We start from the raw sequence: 18,876 nt of genomic DNA on the forward strand, positions 1-18,876 counted from the left end.
TCTTTTCAAGGGTGGGAGATCCTGGTAAAATGTTGGGGAATTGAAGCATTCAGATGGAGAAAAGCTGCCACAGGATTATTGATTCTTGGGCTGATTTAAATGCCCTCAGTTCAGATTTTCGTTTTTTGATGAAGCAGAAGGAGAAAAACCTTCATGGAAAGGTGACTTAATATCTTGATGAAACACTACAAACAGGAAAGCTGCTTTCTTATCAAAAGCAGTTTGAGAAGAGTTTCCTGAGGGTAATTTCTCTATGCATGTAATCAAGGACAGCTTGCATGACAGACTTCTTACAGATGGGGATTCAAGCCTATTTGCTATTGACTAAATTTGCCAAAGCTTAGTTGCTTATAACTTCCTCCAGTATGCACCTAAGATATAATTGTCCATATAAAATGGATTGGCTAGGTTTACGCTAAGTCCTTGAAGAACTAGTGCGTACAGTCCCTCTATTCCCCTAAGAGGAGCACAGTGAGTAGTGCACACCATCTCTTAGCTTCTTTGTGCAGGCTAGGAAATGTTCAAGTGCCAGGTCTGTGCTGTTCGTAACAGCCATTATATATATTCTGCCTGAAGAGTCTTCTGCCATTTCCAGGTTTATTTTGTGTTCTGTTTCTATAAGAAACTTTTTTTTCCTTCTTTTGTAGATCAAGACAACAGCATGTTGTTCTTCAAATTTATTTCAGGTTGTACAAAATGTTAACCAATCAAGATATGAGTTAGCTTCTAATGATATAAATTGTATATATAGGTATAAATTATAAATTTGAGTATGCCTTTGATGCTTCTGTTTTTCTGACTGTATCTGCTAGCTTGAGTGAGAAACTGTGTTTATTTTTCATTTTCAACATGCTTTTGTTAAAATACACTTTTTATGACACTCTACTTCAAGAATTATTTAATTAGGAGAGCCACAATTAACTCATCACATTCTGGCAACTATTTTTTTGGTGTTGTTAAAGCATCAAAACCTTCTCCGTGTATTTAGTAGCTTTTCAAAAAAATTTTGGAATGCATAAGCCAGGCAGGCTGCAACCAAAATAGGGAACGTCATTGTAAGGAGTCTTCTGCTTCCAGTGCTTTGGTTTTGCAGATTAGCTTAACTGAAGGAAGCCTTGTAGCACTTTTTTTTTTCTCTGTTTGGTTTTAGAAACGTGAATGTATTTTATTGTGCTTTAGGACTTTTTCCAATAGCAGATAAGGCATTACATCAATTAGCAAAGTAAATAAATAAGAAATATATTGACTTAAGAAATAAGTGATGGTAAATGTTAATTTTAGAGTCTCTAATGAATGTTTTATTTGTTTATTCAAGTTATAAATAGCAATCGTTTTAATTGAATATAAGCTGATTGTAGCAAATGTGCTGTGTTTGTAGCTGAGGCAGAATCAGTGTGTTTATGATAATCTAAATATTATTTAGATGACTTTAATAGTTTCTTAGATGCTTATTTAGATCACATTCAATTATTGCAAACATATTTTGTACAGACTTTGGGTTTTGAGTCTCATTGGGATGTGTTTGTCTGCTGTGAATATAAATGGGGCAGTGAGGGCAGGCAGAGCACGCTCTGCAGCCTTAGCGTCAGGTTCTGGGTTCACTGGTTGCCCATCCCCTTCTTCCTCACAATCCTTCACCATTACACACCCTTTGAAGTTGAAAGCTGGGTGCATTTGACCTTTTTGACCTCTCATAATTGGGATTCCGTGATTGATTAATTGCTAAAGAAAAAAGTTTGTTATACCTGTAAAAAACAAATAATGTTAAACAGCCAGATCTCTCCCTTTGCATCTTGTGGGCAAGTTCTTTATATTTAACATCATTATTGTGTCATGTTTTTCAAATCATTGTTTTAAAATCAGATTTTGGATATGATAACTATTAATGAAATATTAGGTGTGTTTTGTGGTTTTCTTTAACTTTGTCATGTTACTACTTAAATTTGTAAGCAGATGCCACTGTATGGCAGAATTAAGAGTACAGCAACTATTGTCAGCATCCTTTAGAGTGTGGAAGTTACTGAAATGAGAGAGTTGTTAAAGGATTGGACCCATAATAAAGCAGTGAACAGAACAGTGCAAAAGAGTCAGGTTTGCTACTGATGGCAAAGAGTTTGGATTTGAGCCAACTCCGTGTCCTGTTCTGTGCTCAATTGCAGCCCCTGTGGAGTGTATCCTGTGAAAAGACATTGCGTGAGACACGTGGTAGCACTGGCAATGTAGTCTGTGGTCTGTCCTTGCCAAAATAAATTATTGGAATATCAAAAAAAGAGGAATGGAGGAAGACCAGAATTTCCAGAGTCTCTCTGGCCGATGTTACCTCTGCCCATCTGTGCTCAACACTCAGCTGTAGCTGGCACTTCCCAAAGTGGCACTGTGATTTTTACCTGTGCTTTGTCCGTCAGCCAATTTTCTTCACTGATTATTGGTGGGTGATCTCTGTGCTGTGTCGACTGGCATGGCTCCGTTTTGGCCTTGTGCAAACGTTTCTTTCTACAAGTACAGCTGGAGCAAAGCCTTGGAGTATGACTAGTTTTCAGCAAGGAGGAATTCTTTGTTTTGTCTCACTGAAGAGTAGTAATAGTAAACTGTTTTAAACACTTCCTCTTTTTTTTTTTTCTTTTAAATACACATCCCTTGCTTGAAGAATATTAGGAAGCAGTTACACAAATCATTGTTTTAATAACTTCACTGCTAATTATTTATCAGGTTTCTAACAATATGAGGTAAGCTGACATTTTCTGAAGGATACTTTAGAATTTTCCCCTGAGAAATGCGTAAGGAGTCAGCTTGCGAGTTCTGAAGGAGAAAATGATTTCAGGCTGTAATTGTCCTGAATTGCAAGCTGTCTGTCTGAAGACATAGTTGTAACTTCTTTTTCTTTTTACATAGTTTAGCATTCACCCTGGTTTCCTTGGAGAGGAAGGATTCTAGTGGAAGTAATTCCATTTGGCAACCAGTATAAATAACTTGGTGCAGTTTCCTGGGTAGCTGTTTTACTTCATACTTTGTTAAATAATCCGTATTTTATAAATAGCAGCCTGTGCTTTTTGCAGTGCAGCATGCATGTGAATTAATTTTAGGAGAAAAGTAGCTTTTAGAGTAAAGCCACTGAGTGTGCTAAAAACACGCTTTAGGACCAACATTGTTCTTAAAAGCTTGGTGCTTTATTTGGTTTCTGATAAGCTGATAATGCAAAGAGAAATAGTCCACTTGATATGACTTCCTTGCATTTGTGTGCTTGCAGCATTAGAAGGCAATGGCGTTTAGGAGAAGCTTTTGAAGCCAGGTTTTGGAGGAGAAGTGACGTGAAGGATCTTTTTTTTTTTTTCCCCCCCCACACACACAAACACACTGAAATACACAGGCATAGCTACCTCCTGCTGGTCACAGCAGCACTAATTCCATCTTGCACTAAATTCTGCGTATGCCGTATATCAGTGCTGTGAAAAGTGATGTCTTAGGCCATGCTGCTGTGTAACAGTGCTATTGAGAAAGTGTAGTAAAAAGGAATCTTTTGGATATGGGGACCAGATGCATTATGTGGGAGATATATGCATTTATAACAATCAAAGGCCTAAGATTTGATTTTATTATTATTTTTTTCCCTCTACCCCCCAGGTCTCTCCTACCCTATTTTTTTTTTCTTCTCTAAATGTCCCAGAGCTGTGCTGCCTTTGTTAATACTCATTCAGAAAGTCTTGGATAAAAAGCAACTACAGCTGAATCCCAAAAAAGATGCAGTTTCTAAATTGAAGGTCCTTGACCCCGAGTGACATATGTAGTCATGTTGTAAAGAAGAAGGAATTTCTCTTCCAGTTACAGTTTGCATTAAGGTGTTATATTAAATTCCCATTGCTTTTGTTTTAAAAGAGGGCAAGGTTGTATCTGGCAGTTGGTATTCTTTAGATTCTGCAATTTTATTTATTTTTTCCTCAGAGTATTACAATTTCTTGTCAAGGAGGCTGTAGTTATCGAGCAAACTGGATGCACTGATGGAAAGCGGGGAGGGCAGGCAAGATTGTTCTTGCTGCTTCTAGTTTTATTTTGTATTGAAGCTTCTTGTGGGTGTTCTCAGGCACAACTGGATTACGGCTCAGCTCTGTAATTTAAAGGGGTTTCCTGCAGTGGTGAGAAGAGTTTACCTGTTTTATCATATCAGAGGCAATAATAAATGAGACCTTGCTGCATGTCTGCCTAGCTGCATGCAGGGAATAACTTGTCTTTTTTCTCTGCTGACTCAGCTGAGTCACTCAATTGCATTATTCCAGGGAGACAGAGAGAGGTTTCCATAATAATCAGGCAATTAGGCTACTTAGGCAAGCAGAACCCACTTACATGATATTTTTGTAGACTGCCTGCGACTGTGTATGGAGACATTTCGAGTAAGCTTACAAGTAAGAAGTGGTCAACCATGGCTGTTTGCGCCCTCCTTCATCTTCTTTGGCCTCTCTTCTCCTCTCCTTTCTGCAGTATTACCTCAAGCAAAGGGGGAGAGGAGATGTGAGGTGTGATGTGTGGCCGGGCTGCAAGGTGGGCCGTGGCTTCCTAAAAATGCCCTTTGCAATGCAGAATGCTGCAGATTGAACTGGCCACAGAACAGCACAGCTGGAAGCACGCACCTTGGTAATTTTTGTCTCCAGCTCTTTGTGGTGCTGGCATGGGTGCCGGGAGCGTGGTGGGCCAGAGGTGTGTGGTCTGGACTGGGGAGCCCTGCAGGAAGGGCAGGACAAGTGCAGCTTCCCGACCCAGGAATGGGGGCAGACTTAGTGATTGGGAAGTAGAGGGAGATGGGGAGCATAGTCAAGGGTAGGATGTTGGTATCTTGACTTGGAAATCTGAAGAGCTGAGTATGATGGCAAGGGAAGACTGAATTCAAGGCATAACAAGGAATTTGCAAGTGAGGTTGTGTAGAAAACAGTAACACTACAGTGTCTGCAAAATTTTAGAGAACAGTTCCTAATATCTGGAAGTTTGGCTGCTCCTCCTTTTATAAGTAGTCCTGACTGAAAATCAGGACTCCTTGCTAATAATGATCATAAAAATGGCATTGGTTGTGGGGCTGAGGGAGTGGAAAATCAAACCTTTTTGGTTTTTATTATTATTGTTGTTGTTATAATATTTCCCTGACTGTATAGGCCTCTTTCTGCCAGTAACAGTGGCTCCATGCATTATTCTTTCTCACTGGGTGCAGGAGTAAAATAGTTTTTGCTGTCGGGCCATCAGAATTCAAGGGAGCAATGGGACTCAGTCTGTTTGTTTGAAAACAAACAAACAAAAATAAATGTGCAAAGGACAGAGATCCTAGGGGATTAAGTACTGCCTTCATCTACTCAATTACAAAGGATGTAAAGAAAAACATTTGCATGGAAAATGCTAAGTAGAAACACGCTAGCCATGATTGGTTTCATAAAACCTTTTAAATTATGTGACTAAAATCCATAGTGTTCTTCCTTGATCTTGTTTTCAGATGCTTCCTGAAAACGGTCTTTTTCTGTCATGAACACTGCTTTTGATTTTAAACTGGAGTGACAACTTTGCCTGCCTGCCTGGCAAGGTGGCTATGGATATATCCTGAAGTGTCCAATTCTTGCTTATTCTCCCTCTTCTTTCTACCTGTTTTCATCTGACTGCTATGTTCTGATTTATATAAAATAGTGTAACTCTATACGAATATATTTGCCCCCAAGCTTCTTTAGGACCATGACCTTGAATATTATGTTTACATGGAAATCACTTCAACATTACCTAAGCCTTCTTCCATTACTGATACTTAAAACCAAGCACAAAAGCAACACCTTTGCTACAGACTGATGTGATGTTTGATTCAGAGTTGCATCTGTTTGTGGTTGCTGTGTGAATCCGCATTCGTTTGGTTTTGTTCCATCAATTCTTCAGATACCTTTTAAAACTTTTCTTCTAAGCTGGTTTGAAAACGTTATTTACTACTTATTCCCAGTTGTACATGCATACGCTGATTTCAGAAGCAAAATGTTACGTTCCAGAAACATGCAATGACATTGTCCATGAAGAATGTTTCCTTATGAAGAACTTGGGAACTATGAAAAGAATATTTTGCTTGAACCCCAGATTTTAATCATACTGACTTTCAGGCTGAAGTTCCTTCTGTATTAGATTCGTTGCAGCAAGCTATGCCAACTTCAAAGACAAAAGCGCAGGAGCCCTGCTTCTATTTAGATAAAGCTATCCTTTCCATGGATAAAAAGTTGCTTTATAGCTCCTGTGTTTATCAGATGGGACTGTTAAGTTCAAGTTCAGCAGAACTAAAGATACTTGCTTATTTTCTCCAAAGTGTGTATCTTCATTTAATAGCAAGGGTGAAATGTCTGTAAGAGATTACAGGCTAATGGAAAAATAGATAGGAGCTATGATTGCACCAGCCACATGTCCTGGAGTGCTTTAATCTTTTTGAAGCTTGACTTCTAATTTGAGAATGTATAAGCAGCTTTAGTTCTAATATTAAAAAAAAAAAAAATTAATTCATAATGCCCATTTCTTGTTATTAAGAGCAGTAAGTGCACATGGCTTAGCAATTCCCAGGCCTATTTAAAAATTAATGAGGTGAGAAGAGTAAATTCTTTACTTTGCAAGTACTTAGGGTGTTGTCAGGGAAACTTCTGGGAGACAACGAGATCTCTCAAACTTTGGTTGAAGTGCTCTTTTCCCTGTATCATGCTGGTCTTCTCTGAGGAACAGCTTCGTATACCTGACTAGTCTAAAGTAAGATTCACCCCCAAAGGTAAGATATGCTGAAGTCTCTGTGTCAGCCACCTTCTCTTGCACCTCCTCTTAAATGTTTGGCTGGGCTAAAGCAAAGAGGGTAATCCCTGAGGTAAGGTAGGCCACAGCTTGAGCACTGATGTGGAGAAGAGCAGGGAAGGTGCGAAAAGTTCAGAAGAATCCACAAAGTTTGGGTGGTTAGGGGCTGAGACAGCCTCAAGTCCAGTGCCAAACTGCAGGTGTACATAGCAGGATGGTGGTATGACGAGGAGGTGTGAGGAGGCCATGCAGCACTATGGGCTCGGGGCAGAGTGGCTCGAAAGCTGTGCAGAGGAAAAGGCTCTGGGGGTGCTGATCAGTGCTTGCCTGAACATGAGCTGGCAGCGTGCCCAGGTGGCCGAGAAGGCCAAGGGGATCCTGGCTTGTATCAGGAATAATGTAGCCAGCAGGAGCAGGGAGGTGATCGTCCCCTTGTACTCCTCTTTGGTGAGGCCACACCTTGAGTGCTGTGTTCAGCTTTGGGCCCTTCAGTACAAGAAGGACATCGAGGCCCTGGAGCGTGCCCAGACAAGGCTACAAAACTGGTGAGGGGCCTGGGACACAAATCCTGTGAGGAGCGGCTGAGGGAGCTGGGGTTGTTTAGTCTGGAGAAGAGGAGGCTCAGGGGAGACCTCACTGCTCTCTACAACTGCCTGAAAGGAAGGTGTGGGGAGCTGGGGGTCGGCCTCTTCTCACAAGTAACTAGTGATAGGACGAGAAGGAATGGCCAGGGGAGGTTTAGGTTAGAAATTAGGAGACATTTCCTCTCAGAAAGGGTAGTCAGGCGTTGGAAAGAGTTGCCCAGGGAGGTTGTGGCGTCACGTGACACCGTGGTGTTAGCCTTGTTTAGCTTGAGCTGACTGACAGGAAGGTAGGGAAAGTGTCTGATATGAAATAGAGTTGTTACAAGATACCTCAGATGAAGTCATATTTTTAAATATAATTAGGAAGTATGATCTTATAAGTGCATGCATGTATTTCACTTTGCAATTTCAAGGAAATAAATTAGTCTGATAAAACAGCTGTTACTGGAGAGAATTGATTCAGCAGTTCTCTTTCCCAGAAGTCTGTCAAGGAGCTTTAGGCTAGAGCTTTGCACAAAACTTATATAGAGATATTGTAACACAAAATAGACCGTATAGGCAGAACTGGACACCCTAGATCAGGAGGAAAAAAAAAGGCAAAATTATAACTAAAATTATGACAAAGACAGTTGTAAGGTTCACAGTTGAATGTTTCTCCGTACTTATGACCCAGTTAATGGGAGAAAAAAAAAAAGCTCGTCCTAGTTATTAAAAACTTTTTCACAGTACAGATAGTGTCTGCCTGTAGAACCCTTCTTGTGACTTCACACTTTGTAAACAGGGGGAAAATGTTTTTGTGTTATCATAAGGGAGTTTTTTTTGACAATTTTGCTTTCTGTTGTAGACTTCATAGACTTCATGCTTTCTTCATAAACTTATTATTTCCTGAGGTATTCATCCTATATGTGGAATGAGAATTGAATAAATTAAAGTAGGAAGTGGTTGTGTAGTTAGGGTCCATCACAGTGTAAATGTTTCTCCAGAAGACCCAATTCAGGTCATAACAGCCAACTTCACTGGCATAATCTGCTTATATAACTCCTGACGTGGCTGAGTGTTTGTTGTTACCAGCAACCATCAGTTTCCCCTTCAAGGCTTGAATTCTTTTTGCAGTGGACTTCCTTACTTTCCTTCCTTGGTATTGCTCCACAAATGTCCTCTTGAAGCAGAAGCTGTTGCTTGAGGAGGGTGTAGTGATGCCAGCTAGCTTTAGTCATCAGACAAATGAAGTGTATTTATGTAATCACTACTTTTCTACATTGCTAACTTTCTTGGATGTTAAAAACTTGTCTGATGCGACTTTTCTAGACATGGACTGTTGAATTCATTTGACAAGTCTGAAGTTTGTCAGAAGAGTTTGACTGTGTTCCTTTTCCTCCTCCCCTTTGATCCAACTCTTTTTCATGGACTCCTCCTGGGGAAATGCAGGTGCACCCTGGCAGGTGGGATTCTACAGCAACTGGGAGGCGGCTGTGTCCTCTGTCACGCTCGTATTTTTGTTGAAACAGGTCTCCCTTGGGTGTTGGTCTGTTCTGTTGAAATACATAATATGTTATCTAGAAACTCAAGCATCTTTCTGATTATAAAGCATTGTGACCTCTATTATCCTGAACCTGGGAGGACGTTAGGTGCTGAGACTAGCAATTTGGAAGTTCTTGTGTTTTAAATGTGTTTGTGTACAACAGAAAAGCCAGTTTGGTGGGCTGATACATTCCCTGAAGCATACCTAAAGATTCTGTCTGTAATTTTGAGTACATTTTGATAATCTGTGTTACAGTAAAGGTGTCTATAACTGCACAAGGAGCGTCTAGGAAGTCTTTTGCTGGGACATACCTCAGAAAAATGTGTACGCCTGTGTTCTCCTTAGTATGTTCATGGCCTTCTTCTCTAGAGTTGGAATAGTCCTCAGATTAAATGTGAAATTAATATTGTTTAGAACTGGAAGAAAAAAAAAAAAGCTAGAGCTAATAAGTTAGTTAAGCTATTGCTAATTAGTAATGCCTGTTTCCCTCAGCACATTACTCTCTTTCTCTTGAAATTTTTTATGTATACATAGTTTCTTGAATCTGTGTGACTGCTGCAATCTAAAACTAGGTGACATGGAATTGTTTTTTCAAAGGAGAAAATTTGGTACTGTCATACCAGAATATATTTTGACTGTGCTATATGTACTCATTCTCAAAAGTAACATTATATTTGTAATTTCTCACTGTAACATTATATTTGAGGCTGTCCTCTTTTTTTTTTTTTTTTTGGCTCTCCATAGTCGATCTCTGTATGCCTGTGCTCATGTTCTGAACAACTATGGAGTGTATGAACAGATCTTTATGATGAAATGATTGACTATTTCGTTTGTCGTCTTCCTCAAGAATAAGACAATACAGTCTGAAGGTCTTTCAGAAGATGCTCCCTGTAACATATCCTAGCTATTCTGTTTGTTCCTGTCTGTTGACAAGCCAGAAAAACTCACTGGGAACAGCTGTAGACTTGCTTATAAACAGCTTTTGCCTCTGTTTGACCTTCTGCACAATAGGAGCTTTTAACAGTTGCACAAGACAAACCAGTGGTGTTTTAAGATGACAAAGCTCTATAAGCCTATCTTTGATGTACCTAACTCTCGGAGTAAGTTGAGTTCCATAATGTTTTTTTGTATACATAGCCAACGTGTTAACTCTGTATCTGCTGGATTAAAGCATAATGAAAATAAGCTGCTTTAAAATTTACCTGTGATTTTTCAGATTGAGGCAATGGCGATAACAGAAAATAAAATCTTCCTGCAGAAGACTATAAATAAGTGCAATTTATTAACTCCTTAACACCATGGCGCATGCTGATGTATTTTTAATTGCATAGTGTATGAAAGTTTTCAAAACTTGCACTTTCAACAGTTAATGAAGGATCTTCTAGTTCTTTTGGATGCAAGTGTAATTGTAATGGCACGTAGTTTCAGCATGTAAAACAACCTGAAGGAAGGACAAAAAGTTTCTTCAAACACTTTACAACGTGGTCATCACAAGATGTATTTTTTCTGTTGCGGTTCAGAGTTTTGTATGTGTTGGCAGTTATTAAAGTACAGGATATCTACATTCTTTATTATTTACAAAAATAAGGGGGATAATATTTTTTTTGCTTTGTTTAGAAGTGTGTGAGCTTTTAAGAACATGAATTGAGGAAAGCACTGCAGAAATGTTACTGTTTAGGAATATTTCTGAGATAATTCACAATGAAGGTTCTCTTATGAACAACAATTTAAGTATTATTAAAGTAGTTGTTGGAATATTACCGGGTGTGATACCCTACTAAAGAAAAAGGAACAGATTTTTTGCTTTATGATGTTTTGTTGTTTCTTCAAGTTTGGTTTTATTCAAAAGTAACTCTATATGTTTTAAACAGGGGAAATTCCATGGTATTTTAAAATATACAGTGAAAGATTTAGGGCATTTTGCATGTCTGCCAAGACATGGAGACAGAAGGATCAAGAAAGGTTATATAGGACTATTTTTAATATTTCTGGTGTCCTGATCTTGGTCTGGTCTTTGGGCTGAAGGTTGCACCTAATGCTTAGATAGTTCTGTAGCTTACAGTGACGTTCCTGCAGTTTCTGTGCCAAGTCTCCAGGTGCTACCGTTCTTTCATTCTCTAAGCCTTAGCCATTTCAGCTTGTCTTCTCAGAGGGTGCTTCATAGCCAGTTTGGCTATCACTTCTTCCGATGCTGAGAAATGTTCTGTGAGTTTTCTGAGCCCCTCAGCCTTGGTGAATTTTGCATTAACAAATCACAAAACAGTTTGCACTGATCATTGAAGAATTTTATTTTCAAACTACTTCAAAAGAAAATAGGGCTGTATTTCTTGGATAGGCATTTTGCGCTGCTCTGGAGCTTTTCTGTATGGATAGTCCAACTCTGATTACTTCAGAGTTTCTGTCTAACTGGCTTGTTATACTCTGAGGTTGTCAAATAAGTAGGGGATTCAAAGAATGTTATGTCTTTAATTGTATCACCTTTAATATTATTTTTCTCCTTTTAAAGTCTAGGGATTCTATCAAGCTGGATGACCTGAAAGCAGAGGTGTCACCACGTATTTCAGCAGAAGACCTGATTGACCTGTGTGAATTGACGGGACCTAGTCATTCCAAAACACCTGTAAAGAAAACAAAGCCTAGCAAACCAAAGCTGCTGGTGGTGGACATTCGTAACAGTGAAGAGTATCCTTCAAATCCAAGTGCTGGTCTTGCCAAATCATGCTTGCATCAATTACCTTCTCTTTGTCTGCAGGCAGTGTAATATTGGAATGGTAAAAAAAATGGGAAGGGATGTGTCCAGGTACAGTGGAAGGACTGAAGGCTGATTTTTTTTTTGTCGAGGGGAGTCCTGGTTTGTAGAGAAGAGTACGGATGTATTTTTACCTTCATACTTGAGGCTGTGGTTGTAATGAAGCCACTTTGTACCAATAGGTATAAAGGTGCTGATAGGTGTTGTTAGCAGACCTTCCTCACTGAACATGACCAATATTTTGGAAGTGTGGGAGACTTTCCAAGTTAGTGGAAGGGAAGTGGAGAAGAGTTGATAGGGACTGGCAAAGCACATGAGCTCAGTGGAAAGTCAGTTCTCTACTGAGTGCCTTCTCACTACTGTCAGGTAGTGTAGTCCAATGACTGTCCTAACTTGTCATCTAGTTTGCTTATAACCAGCTTAAACGTATCTTGAAGCTATATTTATATCAGGATTGCTACCCTGTCTACACCGTACTCTTCTGTTCTTTTTCAAATACATAGTACTTCGCGTGTGGGGGGATTTTTTAATTGTTTTTCTGTATTGGCATAGTTAAGGGGCTGGGTTCACTTGTTTTTTGGAAGGGGAATTCCTTCTTACCAGATGCGTTTTGCCAGGAACACACATGTTCATCAACATCCATCTAAAAGTGGGAACAATTACATGTTTTTATTTAAGGTAACTCTCAATGTTCTATGGGAGTATTGAGAATATACTTGTTATTGTTTATATCATTTTTAAGTACTGCTCCTTTCATAATAGTAAAGGTGATGTAGATTGTTGCTTTTGCCAGGAGGGGTACTCTTAGTTTGCTGTGTAACAAGCTGTAATTTGTAAGGATCGAACAGTTCTCGGTAGAAAAATAATAAAAGAATCAGGAGTCTTAGTCCAACTTCTGCTTCCAAAAAAAGGAGGACCATTCATATTACTGATGTCTGGCTTATTAAAGATCTCCAGTGACAGATTCAGCCACTGGGAAAAAACTTTCCTGTGTCTGATAACAGACTGCATGTGTATGAGAAAAGAATAAATACTAGACAATGAAGTGAATGTCCAAGAGTTATAAGCTTCCATACTTTCTAAAAGGAAAAGTATGGTTACTGTTGAAGTTCTTAGATGGATCATATTATTTCCCTCTAATGGTGAATCAATGCCAAATATTTGGGCTAAAATATATAGTAAAAACTTAAATACAATTTTTACTGTGTAAATAGGTGTAAATATATTATTTACATAATAAAGAGAGTAGTATAACTTGATTATTCTAGATAAAAACTCTTATTTTCAGGGAGTTACAACTTTATTGTAAGCCATACTTGAACCTGTAATGTGGTCTGCTGCATAGATAAAACAAAGTGGTCAAAGGAATACAAAAAAAAAGTTTGGTTTTTTTTTTTGGTTTGTTTGCATGTAATTATTTCATTCATTAGTTAAGGTTTCCAATTAAGTAGAATGTCATTAGTCTGACTATTTTCTAGACTTCTGTGGCCTATTTTTCTCCCGGAATTAGCCTGTTGAAAATGTGATTCTCCTGGCTTTTTGTTCTTTTTGAGTCTGTGTTCCAAGAGATCATTCCTCTATCGAGAGAAAAAAAGTTTAAAAGAGAAAGCCCTGGAATTAAAAGCTCTGAAAGGTTATTGCTACTGTATAAAAAGCTTTGATACTACTGAGTTAAATAATGTTTTTGTTACAACATGCATCATAGTGGTGTTAATTATTTAAGCTGCTTACTAGAAATCATCAAGGAGAAAGCAGGTGGAAAGCAAGTAATATAAAATGCCTAGACTATAATCATTGTACTGAAAGACTATTATCTGTGTACAGTAATGGATTTATTTGTATTACAATCAAGATCAAAGGCAAGGTGCTTGTTTAAGTGTTTCTGTAGCCTTCCTAATAGCTTGATAATAGGTTTTACTCTACTGTTGTACTAATCCTATTCTATTCATGTGGAGTAGATTCAAAATTTCAATTATTTGAAAATCATTTGACTGCTGTGAAGTGGTTTTGTGAGCTAATTTTTCGTATTACAAAACTTTTAATCAGTCTTTCACTTTATATTTCATGAATGAGGAGGCATGCTGGAGAGAGAAAATCTCTGTAGTTCAAACAGCACATTTTAATCACTGCTGCTGTTGTTTCAGCATGGTTGGAGTCTGTGGTGATAGAGTAAGGTGTGATTCAGTGCAGAAAGACCTACTTACTTCTGCTTGTAACCTGCCTTTTAAGTATCGGGTTGACTTGAATATTCCAGGTGTTAGGAGGTAGGGTATGTCATTTTAGAAACATCTGCCTGGTCGGTAATAAAATTACCCCACAAATGATTTATTTTTTATGTCAGTTGTAGAAGAAACTTACGGTCTATAGAATACTATTAAACTGGCATCAATTCTGAATATACATAGGAAACCATAGGAATAATGTGTTCACTGTCTTATTCTTGCAGTACAGAAACAGTCTTTTGTCTTCAGAAACTATCAACAAACTGTGCAACAGGATCAGACAGGGTGTATTTTGCTGTGGTAGTTGTTTTCAAACATGACAGACCACTTTGAGCCATTTCAAAAATATGATCACTTCTCATGTTTTGTTGTTTATCTTTTTCAATATCTATGCCTGTCATGCTAAACTTCCCTCTTCCACTTCGGTTTCAGTGTGATTTGAAAAAAGCATGAGAGAACTTTCAGTAAGCATCAAACATGATTCATATTTTATATTAGGATGAACTTGAAAGCTACGGCATTGTTTTATAATGAAGCTCATATTACAAGACCAACAGCTAGTGACCCTTTTTCCCCGTGGACAGCTTTGTAACAGAAGACTTTCTAATGAAAAGGTAATATGCTCAAAGCAGTGTTTCTGGCCAGCAGTTCTGTCTAAGCCTCATTTTATTAAGTATGTTAACAGAAATACTGTCACCTTTTCGTTCCTGCTATGAAAGTTGTAGTGACATACTTTATGGTCTCTAAGTCTGTAACACAAAATCTCGGTCTTTTTGTTAGTTAGTAGCAGAATGTTTAAGATGGTCACTTAAGATTAAGGAGAACATGAATGACAACTACAGTTTGGACCTATCAAGTTAGGTGATAATGTTGGCAAATGTATTTCTTTTTTTTTTTTTAAAAAAAAAAAAAGTTAAGTTTCTCTGAGCATTTAGGCACACTCAGTGGCATGAGCATAAGCTGCTAAGTATATCCACAGTCACATTCTGTGTAAATAAATGTCATTTCAGACCTTTTACCCTGGTTAGTAGCTATCAGAATGATGCAGTTATAAATTAAGGGTGGGGAGGGATGTACATCTGCACCCCCGAAATGGTGAAGGAAGGGATGTCATAATTTTCCCTTACCAAACAGTAATAAACTGATAATATTAATGGATGGTATGTGATTGTCTTTGTTGTTTCAGATGTTTTAACAGAGCTGTGTTTTTTCCCACATGATAGTAATGATGAACATAAAGCTGAGACTTACAGAAATCACTAGAAATGAATATTAGTATTAAGCTAAGTCAGCTAAATCTTACCTCCATTTAAGGCTGCTCCTTTAAAAACAGGAATTCTAGGATTTATAATCAAATCTAGTAGCTTTCTGCAAGTATGGTAATAAAGGGTGACTAATCTGGATATTTGACATTGTGTATATTTTCACAGAAGCTTGCAGTTTCCCAGCTCTTCAAAGCTTTTCTTATTTACTGTTGGGGTAGGAAGTATTCCATGAATGTGCATACAGTCTATAAAAGTAATTCAGAGGTTTGTTAAGGTCTTGACACTTTTTGGAAATTCAGTAAAAGCTAAGTAGTAGTGATCCAGCTGAATTTTTATTGAGGAGACTTTCACATTCATTACTTGTTCAGAAAATCTCACTGAACAATCACCCTCTGAGAGTAAAGCACAATTTAACTACATCTCAGCATTGCTGGCATTCATGTATTAACTATTTTCTGCGTAAGACCCAATACATACTCACTGGTATTGGGATTGCAGGTAAATATAAATGATTCTCTTTGGATCAGAATCATAGGGGGCTTGCGAGGAGTTGGCAGGAAGTTTAAGAAAATTTCCCAATAATCCCCATTTAGTAATGGTTCTCATTTTAAGTAAATTTGCATAAAACTCCTTTGGAAAGGATGCTCCAGCTGCTCACTGATATTTGGTTCCTGTGATAGGACTAGAGCAGCTGGTTTGAAGTAAAACCCCCAGAAATGTGCATACTGTAAATACTGGGTCCTTAGTACCGTTGCATTTAACAGATCAGTTCCTGTAGTGCCATGCTGTATCTTTTATGAAACAAACTCTTGATTCTCTCCATTTTTCTGTGTAGTGTCAGAAATTGTTTTGTCTCTGTGTAAGTAGTAACAGAGGTTTGTCAAAATATACCAAGACAAAAGACCAGCATTGTTGTATCACATCAGCCAGGATGAAGAGCAGGTTCATCCTACTGCTGTGCGCGTGCCACGCATTTCTCTGCCTTTCAGATGTCCTTAACCGTTCTTCCTAAGCTTTAACCGTGGCCACATTTCTGGCAGCATCAATGTCCCATTTGCATCAGCATTTACTGCGGAAGGAGATCTCATCCAGTGCCCAGCAACTGCCACGCTCCAGAGCTTTAAAGGAAGAGTTGTGGTGATCGTAGGAAATGCAGTGAAGAACACAGCTGCTGTAAGTCTGTTGCTATAATATATATGTTTATATTTAGAAATACATCACAGGAATTAATGCGTACAGTAATCATAAATACTATAGTCTGGATAATTTCGGCGTTAGTAACTGGATATCACCACAGGATTTGGGGTGGGGGGGGTGATAGGTTCTGCTTCTAGACAGAGATATTTACAGTGGTCAACATCTGAGAAAGTTAACATTTTGAAGTGAATTATGTAGCATTTTTTCACCTTTAAAATCTTTATGTTGGAATGTTATGAAAGTGACATCACTTCTAACGTGCACCAGTAAGATCTGTTTTTCAAAAGTGACTTGGGTTTAACATTTACTTTTTGCAGTGTTATTAAGCATATACAAGGTAAGTAGGGAGCAACATGCATGTTGCATGTGAACTCCAAAGGAAATAAGATACAGTTCATATTCTCCAAGTAAGAAATAGCATATTGATTAATTTTATAGAATCATTTGGCTTAGGTAATTCTACTCAATTAAGAGAAGAATGGTTCATACAGCTATCTTCCATATGATACTTTGACTAGATGGTGGAGGATATTGGGATTTACCTGCTCATTTCTATAAATTTTTAATGGTGTTGTGAACCAGCAGTATAATAAATAGAATTATTTCTGTTGCTATTCTTTGTCTCCGGTGAAGTGAACATATTTTTCTGCAAAGGTGTGCTTTTGGGTTCAGTATACCTTTAGTTCACCACAATCTCTTAAGCTTATTTACTCAGAAGGCAAGAACTCATCTGCATAACAAAAGTTTTGTTGTGTTTTTTATGCATATAGGGAGTTGTAAGTATCATGAGAAATTTCTTTCGTTAACCTATGTTTCATCATTTAGAAAATGAACTAGTGATATTGAGAGAGGGAGTTAGGAGAATCTTATCAAGTAGAGACGGAGCGCTGACGGCATTGAACTAGGATGCTACTTAGTGTCTTTGCTAACTATGGTGCATTGTGCAAATTAACTAAAGGAAGAAGCCTTGGGCCCCTTACCAAGGTCAGTCTCCTAATAAGAGAGTGAGCCTATCTTAGGAAACTGGTAGAAACTGGTCCTGCAGATGGACAAGAGCCAAGGAGCAACTGAGTCTGTGCAAAGACAAGAGGTCAGCTAGCGGTGACGAGGAAGAGTCACCAATCTTCATGCCCATGACCCCCAAAGACCACCACCAGAATACACTGCGCAAGCGCAGATGGGAGGAGTTTATGGAAATGACTCCTTGGAACTAATTTTAATATGAAGCAGGGACAGGTTATGAATATGTATAGGCGTATTGTGAAACTTCATGCATATGTAACTCTTTACTGCATATAACCAAGGCAGGTTGCCGCGTCAGGCGCGCACGACTTTGGCCGGACTACCCCCCCGTGCTGCCAGCGCTGAATAAACATACCTACTTTACTATCTTACTGATTGTGGAGTCCGTTTTCCACAAGTCAATATGTATCATATTTTTTAAACAGTAGCAGAGGTGGTATAAAACAGACTGTACAGCACATCAAATAAATAGTTTCAGTCCATGAGTATCTAGGTTTCTGTATTAGACCTGGGTAAGTCCGTGATAAATATTTCAACGTGAAATCAATCAATTTGAATAATCACAATGGCTCACTAAATGCTGAATGCATAAATTGCCCCTCAGCGGAATAAATACAAAATGCATAAAATGCTAAGTGCCAAGTGGAGATGATTTAATGGACACTTGACACCTTTGATGGTGGGCTATGCAGCAGCTTTCAATAATTACATTTTAAATCACTGAACATCCTAATTTATCTCACTAAGAGTCTTACTGTTCGCTAACCTCCAGAGGAATGGGAAAAGAAAAAACAAAATGCATTCATTTTCAGTAATGACTGTCTTTATGAAAGATAACCCACATACTAGCTAGTCATTTTCTGGGCGTTTTTTTGCAGGACCAGTCAGAAAAGTTGAATCTGAAACAGAGAAACACTGTAAGTGTTATGTCTAGAACAGAATGGAGAAACAACCTGAAACAAGTATCTGCAGGAAAGGCAGGACAGAGGCTTTACAGTATGGGTTGTGGGTTACACTGTAGCTAAGAAGAGCAGATTTTTTTCTCGTATAACATAGTGACACTTCTAATGCAATCTTGGATTTGTCTCAACTTTTAAATGTTTCATTAAATGGAAAATCGAACATTTCCTTTGCTATGCACTTCTGCAAAACTTTGTGTTCTTAGTGAGTCCAAGCACTTCAGCCATGTAAGAGGAATCTGCCTTATCATTAAACAGTCTTGCTACAACTGAGACAATCGTTACCACATTTGCATGCAACTGTAAATATATATATATTTACAGTTATGTGTGTGTGTATGTATATATATATATATTTATATATATATATAAAACAACCTCAATTGAACTGTGTTGCTAGAACTTAGAGCTTCTTACTTTTGTAGTTTTTTTTTTAGGCCAGTTTCAGTTTTACTCTGCACAGGTTGCATGGAACTGTCTGCTGCTATTCATGAGCGTAACCAATCCAAAAATACCTAGCTTGAGACTAGACAAAAATAATAACTATTGTTGTCTTGAATTTTTGCACAGTAATC

General features: G+C 38.2%; 1 protein-coding gene across 17 annotated transcripts in view; it reads left to right on the plus strand.

Annotated features, from left to right (window-relative positions):
* Positions 1-18,876, plus strand: part of TBCK (TBC1 domain containing kinase) — a 148,061-nt gene that overhangs the window by 78,376 nt on the left and 50,809 nt on the right. For all 17 annotated transcript variants that reach the window (XR_014584151.1, XR_014584152.1, XR_014584153.1 and 14 more), the window contains 2 exons: positions 11,393-11,568; positions 16,136-16,295. Coding sequence is in view for 11 of the 17 variants with exons in the window: in XM_083835508.1 (XP_083691634.1) it covers positions 11,393-11,568; positions 16,136-16,295 (336 nt within the window). In the remaining 6 variants the exon portion in view is untranslated. The remainder of the gene's footprint in view (positions 1-11,392; positions 11,569-16,135; positions 16,296-18,876) is intronic.

This window comes from Anser anser (assembly GCF_964211835.1).
Source record: "Anser anser genome assembly, chromosome: 4".
NCBI classification, from domain to species: domain Eukaryota; kingdom Metazoa; phylum Chordata; class Aves; order Anseriformes; family Anatidae; genus Anser; species Anser anser.